General features: G+C 47.2%; 1 protein-coding gene across 1 annotated transcript in view; it reads left to right on the top strand.

Moving 5' to 3' along the window:
• The window catches only part of LOC133126722 (RNA-binding Raly-like protein), a 194,086-nt gene that overhangs the window by 178,738 nt on the left and 5,348 nt on the right, over window positions 1-10,000 (top strand). The window contains 4 exon segments of the mRNA XM_061239058.1: window positions 1,945-1,962; window positions 1,965-2,019; window positions 3,387-3,434; window positions 6,602-6,791. Of these exon segments, the coding sequence (XP_061095042.1) occupies window positions 1,945-1,962; window positions 1,965-2,019; window positions 3,387-3,434; window positions 6,602-6,791 (311 nt within the window).

The following is a 10,000-nucleotide window of genomic DNA, read 5'->3' as shown; positions in this document are numbered from 1 at the left end:
TTTTACAGAGATAATTCCTGTCACGCCCTGTCCCTAAAGCGCTGGCAGGCAGTGACATATTCCACTGCCAGTTGACAGCACTTCCTCTCCTCCATGGGGAGTTTTTTTTGTTCGTCGGCAGTTTTTTTTTTTTTAATTGAAAATTAAATCTCTGATTAATTTTTGGGAAAGTAAACATTTCTAATTCCAATGTCATTCTCACACTTTGTGAGAAAGTGCAGCAGCTCTGTCTCAAATTCATGGAGTGGGCAGTGCTGGCACAGCCTTTCCTCCTTGGAAAGCCATGTTTGCAGCTCTCTCTCGCTCTCGCTCTCGCTCTCGCTCTCTCTCTCTCTCTCTCTCTCTCTCTCTCTCTTCTCTCTCTCTCTCTCTCTCTCTCTCTCTCTCTCTCTCTCTCTCTCTCTCTCTCTCTCTCTCTCTCTCTCTCTCTCTCTCTCTCTCTCTCTCTCTCTCTCTCTCTCTCTCTCTCTCTCTCTCTCTCTCTCTCTCTCCCTCCAGAGTGTAATAAACACAGGCACTCAAACACAGGCTTTCCCTCACCCTCTGGCTGGGCCCACACACACACACACACTCTGTGGACGGTAGGAAAGGCTTCATTTCATTAATCAGGAAATATGGACAGATGTTCAGATCCAAAGTGGGTGCGTGAAATGTATTTGGCATCATTGTAGAATATACAACGCAAGGTTTTTAACATCCATCCATCCCAGGGTCGCAGGGCGGCTGGAGCCTATCCCAGCATACATTGGGTGAAAGGCAGGAATACACCCTGGACAGGTTGCCAGTCCATCGCAGGGCACACACACCATTCACTCACACACTCATACCTACGGGCAATTTAGACTCTCCAAATCAGCCTAACCTGCATGTCTTTGGACTGTGGAGGAAACCAGAGTACCCGGAGGAAACCCACGCAGACACGGGGAGAACATGCAAACTCCGCACAGAAAGGCCGGGTTTCGAACCCAGGACCTCCTTGCTGTGAGGCGATAAGGGGAACGTAGGGTGCCATTTTAAAAGCGTGTGGCTTCATGATTAGGCTGGATGTCTATAACAATGTCCATCTGGTGCTGAGGTTGTTCTGCAGTCGATTATTGGAAACGCACAGCGCCCAGGCACAGTCAAAATCTCAGAGGAGGGTGTGAGCAGAAGCAGTAGCACCAGACGCATGTCCCTCTGTGGGCTTTTTAAAAATGTATTTTTTTTTTTTTTTTTCTTCTTTCCTTTATCACAAAGACCATTTGCTCAACACTCAACAGCGCTGTCAGCGCATCAGCCAGTCCTGTGGGGGTGGTCCTGGGACAGATATTTCTCATTTGGTCCCGTCCCCCCCCCTCCCCACAAAAAACTGGGCGGGGGGCATAAACAGACATGTGATTCCTGTTGAGAGAAACGGGTGCAGGAACCCCACCCCCCACCCCCCACCTCCAAGATGCAGGCACAGCCAAATACATTTCAATACTGAATCGCAAAGTCTGAATATTTACTCTTCTTATCCCCTCCATTTTGAAGCACCGTGTGGAATGTGTAACTCCACTCTGCACTGATAATACTGCGACTGGTTGACTGATTACCAGACTGACTTAACGGCACTTCATGAGCCGAAACAAGCCGCCATACGGAAGATTTACTTCGCTTCTTAACATCGGCGAAAATAAATGTGAAGTAGATTTATTTACCCCTGTATCCCTGTCGGATTTGTATTTTTGTATTTGTTTATTATTATTTCATATCTGCTGATCGCTGATGTCACTGCTGACAGTAGCAGCAGGATGAATGCCGAGAGCAAGGCCCCTGTTTGGGATGTGAACTCTCTATCACCGCTGTGCTGCCCAGCTCTACGTCCTCCAAATGAAGAATGTGAGAGAATATGGAGTGACATTAATGTATTAATGTTATTCTGTGGTTTTTTTTTTTCTGTTCTGTTCTGTGTGTGTCCTGCAGATATAAACATGGCAGGGAACCCAAACCATACAGACCCAAGGCAGGATCCAAGCGGCCTATATCAGCTGTGTACAGGTAAGATACAAATGCCCTATATCAGCTGTGTACAGGTAAGATCCAAACAGCCTATATCAGCTGTGTACAGGAAAGATCCTTATGCCATACCTCAGCTGTGTACAGGTAAGATCCAAACAGCCTATATCAGCTGTGTACAGGAAAGATCCTTATGCCATACCTCAGCTGTGTACAGGTAAGATCCAAACAGCCTATATCAGCTGTGTACAGGTAAGATACAAAGGCCCTATCTCAGCTGTGTACAGGTAAGATCCAAACAACCTATATCAGATGCACGGACCATGTGTGCAGTGTGAGAGCAGGGATAGACACACGTGTCCTGCAGGAGAAGTCTGCTGTCTGCCGTCCTGGTCCACCTTAATTAATCCCCCTCTGCAGACAGAGCCATGCTGTGGCTGTTTGTGCAGAATGTAAATCGTACGGATGTTATAATCTTTCTTCCTTCATTAGCACTGTTTTATTTATTCATTCCTTAATTTCGTTTTAATGTCACCGAGGAAATCAGGCGGATTCATTAAAATTTAATTAGCATCTTAACAATGTAGCATAAAACATCCATTTATCCGTCCTGATAATTAGGGCCGCATGAGCCGAAATGGGCGATTACTGCAATGAGCGTGTCACTCCTGTTCAGTAACGACCTTTTTCTGTTACTTTTAATTAAGCTGCATGAATATCTTTTTTTGTTTTCAGATTGTGTGCATGTCTGTCTGTGTGGGTGTTATTAATTGAAAACAGGGCAAATAATGGAAAGAAAGAAAGGGGAAGGAACCAAAGGAAGAAAGAACCCAGAGTTCTTGTGTGTGTGTGTGTGTGTGTGTGTGTGTGTGTGTGTGTGTGTGTGCTGGTCAGGTTTGTCTGGGTTCATTCGAAGCATGTATTTTCTCTGTCCTTCTGGTCTGACTCAGGATCCCATTGAGATCGGCCATCTTTTAGGATTCAGATCCTTTAAGGGCTGTCTGGAGGCCCCTGGGATTCTTCAGTGTAAATTCAAATAAAATGAAATAGAAATAGGATGCTTTATGAATTGGCATTCTTCCAGGCCTCACAGGAAACCGTGTTTTGAAGCTGGTTGGTTGAAGGATGTTTCTGAGAGGATTCAAATGTCCCATGTGCTGACTGTGTTCACATGCTGTTAGTACTTTATGACAATGAAAAGGAAAGTATACTCTTTTTCTCCAAGGCGAGTGGAGAAACAGTTTCTTCTTCTATCTCTTGTCTTGCTGTTCTTGTTGTTGTTATTGCAACATAAATTCCCTGCACAGAAGACAACAGATGAAAAAAAAAAAAAAAAAAAAAAATGCTCTCTGAAAACCCAGGGATGAAACTCATTTGCTGATTTATTCATCCTTTTGTCTCTTTTGCAGCGGCTACGAGTTTGATTATGACTACTACAGGGATGACTTCTACAACCGGTACGTATGTTTTCCCCCGCGCACACACGCGCAGACCGCAGTCCGTGATGGCAGTCACAAAATGGCCGCCGTGAGCAGAAGGCAGGCAGGCTGATGGATGTGTGGTGCCTGCCTACGCCGGGTCTCGTGCGGGGGTTATTTTATCAGCGTTTCCCCTCAGTGCTTACAAAGGCTTCTTCTTTTTATGTGAACCATGAATTCACTCATCGGTGAAAAGGCCACTCATCATTGACCAGCCAGGTGTTTTAACATTCCATTTCAGGTATATCATTTCAGCGTTTTTGCGACGGCTCCGGACAGGCAGTTATGCACAATGAAGGATATTTCAGACACCTGCGGTAGATATGTGCAGATACTTAAAGGTCTGACGACCAACCGACTTTGCAGTGGCTGGGGTAGAATCCTTGGGGGGTTTGTGGGCTAAAACAAGAAAATACACTCAAAGCAACTCCAAAACTATGATGCTGCTGTGTGTTTACAGAGTCTGTGTGGCATATGGACAGATTCATTTCATAGTGTTTATTCAATGTTATAGACATATGTTTTTGTCATGTTAGTTATTATGTTTTCTATTAATTGAATACAGGAGTCTCAGATTACACACGCCACAGGAGATAATTACAACCTAAAATAAGGTTAAATGTATTTTGTTGCAGAACAGTGTACACACATACATCTGGACGTGTAACTGTGCATAGCCGTAGAAGAAGATTTAGAGTTACATGAAGCTGCACTTCCTGTTTTAAATGGTAAATGGAGGGCGTTTATAACGCCTTTATCCAAAGCGCTGTATAACTGATAACTGATGCTTCTCATTCACCCATTCATACACACACACAAACACACACACACACACACACACCAATGGTGATTGGCTGCCATGCAAGGCACCAACCAGCCCATCAGGAGCATTTAGGGGTAAGGTGACGCTTTGAGACACCCACCCAATCCTCCGACTGCCAAATAACTGCGCTTACCTGCTGGGCCAATGTCTCCCTTTTTTTAGATCACAAATCCCCTCAATTCCCCTTTACCAGCCACTGTAAAGCTGGAAGGTCCTCCAGAACTTTTCTAAATAGCAAAAAAAAAGAAATCCTTCATTGCAATCTAAAACACTGAAAGTATAAAAAGTCTTAAACAGACTAAAGGCCTTACCAATCAAGCTATTACATTAAAACTGTTCAGACCGGTTTAAGATGTACTATAAACCTATCTTGGGCCAGTAAAAAGCACACCCTAAATCTGTCTGGCCGAATCAAAAGGTTTACACTTAGCCTGAGTGGACCAAGCAAAGAGTGTACATTAAAACTGTCGGGGGCCTGATCAAAAATGTACAATAAAACTGTCTGAGCCAATCCGAAGTAAAACAATTTTTTTTAGAGAAGCCACAACCTGAGCCGTCATTTTAACTGGCTATTTAATGGCCGCCCGCACTTGAAACGGGAATGCAGATAAGATGGCTCTCTGAATCGACACCGCTTTCATCCTGATTTAATAATGAAGAAAGGCTTCTTCTCCTTGAAGGGCTACGTCAAAGTTAACGCTTTAAAGGTATCTCAAGGCGATGCTTGCCACTTTCACTGTCCTGTCGCAGAATAGCCTTCTGTGCAGCGTCGAGATTTTTATTTTTTTTTGTTATTCAATATAAAGACGAGTGGAATGATATTATGAATGATGTGGAGAGAATCTATTAAAGAAAAATAAATGGTAGATAAAGATTGAAACTTTCTGTGATGATTAGTTCATTTTATGAAGGACATTGCAGGGGAGACGTTTTGTGAATGTCGAACAGGCAGAGGCACGACAAGGCAGGGAAAACCATCAGCCCCCACAAAACAAACACACACACTCATGCACGCACATATATATGTTGTAATGTGTGGATATTTGTGTTACTGTCACCTTCCTGTCAGCTTTGACCAGTCTGGCCATTCTCCTCTGACGTCTCTCATTAACAAGGTGTTTCTGTCTGCAGAACTGCTGCTCACTAGATGTTTTTTTGTTTTTTTCTCACCTTTTTTGCACCAAACTCTAGAGACTAGTGTGCGTGAAATTCCCAGGAGATCAGCAGTTTCTGAGATACTCAAACCACCCTGTTTTAGATTTCTCCCCATTCTTAAGGTTGATGTGAACATTAACTGAAGCTTCTGACTCATATCTACACGATTATATGCATTGCACTGCTGCCACACAATTGGCTGATGAGATAATCACATGAATAAGTAGGTGTAATGTTCCTAATAAAGTGCTCTGTGAGTACTCCCTAAAAGCTCCCTAAAAGGGGTGCAACCTTGACTTTGCTGCATTGTATTGAGTTGGAAGTTGAACATAATGTATAATATTATAAACAAAAACAATACTAAACAATATATTACATCAAATATATGTGCGTGCGTGCGTGCGTGGATGGGCAGAGATGTAATTGCTTGGTGTTTCCCAAAATGAATTTATTATATTTAAATATAAATAACATGTTCATGATCAGTCAGGCTGTGTCTGTGTCTGAATACGCCGTTGAAGATAAAGAACACATCGGCGCTCTCTGGCTCCAGATCGCTTTCCCCACAGAGCCAGACAAACTGTTGCACTGGGCTCAGAAATGGTTGCTTTCCAGGGGGAATTAAAATAAAAACATAAGAAAGTAAAAAAAATAAAAAATAAAAACACACAAAAAAACAAACAATTAAGGCCTTCTCAGAAAAATGGGAAATTGTCCCACAGAGCGCTGTTGCCATGGTTGCCATGGCTGGATTGGCTGGAAAGGAAGACAGATGGGCACTGCCTTGTAGTTTCTATATACTTTTATTCAGCATTTATTTGTGTTTCGTGACCATACATTTCAGTGAATTTATCCCCAGTCCTGTACAAAGGGTGCTTCTCATCTCTGCATTAGATGCCAGTCTATCAATCAATCAGTCTATCAATCAATCAATCAATCAATCAGTCTATCAATCAATCAATCAATCGCTTAGTAAGTTTTGTATTTTTGTTTTTTGCACCATTTATAGACCATTTATATACCTTGTCGTGGTGCTGCATGTCAGCCATTTTCTGAGGGGAATTGGGAGGTACAAGGCTGAGTAGACAGACCGGCCCATCCTGTGTGTGGAGACTGTGGTGCTGTTGGTCTTAAAAACTGCCCCCCCCCCCCCTCTTGTCCTCCCCAGGCTGTTTGACTACCACGGCCGCGTGGCCCCCCCTCCCCGCGCCGCCATCCCTCTGAAGCGGTCCCAGGTGGTGGGGCCCTCCACGCGCAGGGGGAAGACCTTCCCCGTCAAGAGCTCCTCCTCTTCCTCCCGGCTGGCCACGTCCAGCTCCTCCTCCTCCTCCTCTGGGCCCAAATGTAGGTCTGCTGCCGTCAACCCCAAAACTAGCCCTACACCCCACCCCAGAACTCTGCCATCAACCCCAAACCTCTACCGTCAACCCCTAAACTAACCCTACACCCCACCCCAAGACTCTGCCATCAACCCCTAAACTAACCCTACACCCCACCCCAGAACTCTGCCATCAACCCCAAACCTCTACCATCAACCCCTAAACTAACCCTACACCCCACCCCAAGACTCTGCCATCAACCCCAAAACTAACCCTACACCCCACCCCAAGACCCTACCATCAACCACAAAACTAACCCTACACCCCGACCCCAAAACTAACCCTATGCCCCACCCCACCCTCTACCATCAACCCCAAAACTAACCCTACACCCTGACCTCACCCTCTACCATCAACCCCAAAACTAACCCTACACCCCAGCCCACCCTCTACCATCAACTCTAAACCCAACCCTCTACCATCAACGTCAAAACGAACCCTACACCCAACCCCAACTCTCTGCCATCAAACTGAAGTCTTACTTCATCCCCATCTGCACACTACAACCAACTCAACTATGATAGGTTTGATAGATACAAGATAATGCCTAATGCACAAAAAACAACAACATGACAGCTTCTAACTGACACACACACTGCCAAACACACACACACACACACTCACACACAGACACACACACACACACACACACACACACTCACACACACATACACACACTCACACACACACACACACACACACACACACACACTCACACACCCACACACACACACACACAGCTCATGAGACCGCTCATTTGGAGCTGAGCTTAAACACAGCCGCTGTCAGAAGAGTGAAAATCCCGCCCAGCCGTTTGGACTGTGGCCTCGCCCGGGCTGAGTGCGCAGTGCGCTCATAACCGCCGGCCCCCCGGTGGCGGCCATTTTAGGCAGCGGTAGCGGCCGAGCCCTGCCTGTTCAGGCCGCTCTTATCTCCTGCCACACCTGAGCGATGGCGGTCACCGAGCGCTCGGGGGGGAGGTTGGACTCTCCGCTCTCCCGGCCGGCTCGCGTCGATCTCCCTCCGTCCGCGCCCCTCGGCCGGGTCCCTCGCCCTGCGTCTGCGTCGCTGAAAGGGCCCGGCGCTCCATTGTCCCGCCCTCCTTGCTCTCCGTGTGCCGTGCCCGGCAGCGGGTGGGAACGGGTCCCGCTGACAGCCCGGCAGGTGGCGGTTGGTGAGAGCGCCCTTTCTCGCCCGACGCGCTGTTGAACTCCCGCGGCCGCGGGGGGGGACCCTGTTTGTTTCCTGCGCGTTTGTTTTCCCCTCCCGGCGTGGCTCCGGTACACGGATCGATACGGAAGTTTCCGGAACATTGAGCCCAATCAGCGGCCGCAGCCTGAGAAGTCTTCTGAATACGTTTTGGGGCGATGTTTTTTCAGCAGACGCCCCTACTCCAGCGCGTGATGTCACTGGAGCGGTCAATACGGTGTGTGTGTCTGTCATCAGCGTGGTAGTTGGTATGCTTAAAACGCCGCGCTAGATTATCGGGCTAAAGCCCTGGGAGAGCTGCCGGAGACGTGTGGAAAAGTGGAGTCCCATCTCGAATCCTGCGGGGCTCTCGGGGGAGAGAAATCTGAACGTTTGCGCTGAAACTGATCTCTGTTTGAAAAATGACTCGCCCGTCTGTATTTGCATGAGTGGAGGAGATTTAAGATTTTAAACTGAGAAGCAAATTTTTTTTCCACAGGCACAGAGTCTGGGGCGTGCAGACTCAGGTCCCCTCCAGTGAAAGCGTCTGTAAGATGTGTTATTGTCGACGCCCTGCGCGTTTAATTTTCCTCCTGTTCTGCTGCTTACCTCTTCACCCTGGGTTCTGATTCTGCTTTCATGGTGTGTGAGTCACATCGAAGTGCTGCAAAGGCCACGTCTCGTAGTGATTCAACGCAACTCACAAAAGCACTCGAGTGTTTAGACCAGAAAATGTTATTCATCTTAAGCCTGCACAGAAAAAAACCCCACCAGAAATGGATCTGGAGTTTAATTTGTGAAGCAGCTGGAGGGCAGAAATGGGGGAGGTGAGAGAGAGAGAGAGAGAGAGAGAGAGAGTGTGTGTGAGTGTGTGAGTGTGTGAGTGTGTGAGTGAGTGAGTGTGTGAGTGTGTGAGTGTGTGAGTGTGTGAGTGAGTGAGTGAGTGAGTGAGTGAGTGAGTGAGTGAGTGAGTGAGTGAGTGAGTGAGTGAGTGAGTGAGTGAGTGAGTGAGTGAGTGAGTGAGTGAGTGAGTGAGTGAGTGAGTGAGTGAGTGAGTGAGTGAGTGAGTGAGTGAGTGAGTGAGTGAGTGAGTGAGTGAGTGATTCAAGGTTGAATCTATAGAAATGGTTGAAATGAGGAAGAGAAAGGACTTCCACTTTGTGATCAAACAGTTAGGAGAGAACAGTTACAGCGGATGGGAGAGAGAGAGGGATAAAAGAGGAAGACAAACAAGGGAGAAAGATTCATACCTCCTTAGAGCTGTCTGCTGTGTGTATACAGACCGACAGACATGTAGACAGATAGACAGGCAGACATGTAGACAGACAGACGGTATTAGTAGCATTGGAGAGAGCCTGTGGGATCACCGAATGTTATGTTCCAGACAGTGCTAGTCTCCGTTGTGTGGCAGACTGAATTGGGTCCCAGGCTTCAGTTTGTGCAGGATTTGAGTTTCAGTCAAGAGAGTGCACCGCTGTGGCATATTATTTTGGAGATGGCTACGGTGTGTGCATGCTGTTCCTCCAGTCGAACGCCCCGGAATCAGCGAGATCATGCGCAAACAGCCCGCATCTTTCTCTGTCCTTATAGCCGTGTAGCGATTTGCATGTAAGAGTGATGCTAATTACCCCGGTGAACTGAATCACCCAGCCGGAGAGAGACGAATGCTTAGGTCCCCTCCTCCTCCTCCACCTACCTCTCCCCAGAAGCCTCCGTCACCCCCATGTCCTCTGCTGCACACTGGCCTGGTCCCCGTGTCCTCTGCTGCACACTGGCCTGGTCCCCGTGTCCTCTGCTGCACACTGGCCTGGTCCCCATGTCCTCTGCTACACCCTGGCCTGGTCCCCATGTCCTCTGCTGCACACTGGCCTGGTCCCCATGTCCCCTGCAGCACACTGGCCTGGTGTGACCTGCTCAACCAGCGAGCAGCCGTTTCAAACCCTGCTGTAGTTTCAGCTGTTTCTGTAGCAGGGAGAGCTTCACGATCATTGTTTTTGGAT

This window comes from Conger conger, chromosome 4 (assembly GCF_963514075.1).
Source record: "Conger conger chromosome 4, fConCon1.1, whole genome shotgun sequence".
NCBI classification, from domain to species: Eukaryota; Metazoa; Chordata; class Actinopteri; order Anguilliformes; family Congridae; genus Conger; species Conger conger.
This window is presented reverse-complemented; position numbering and strand designations above follow the sequence as displayed.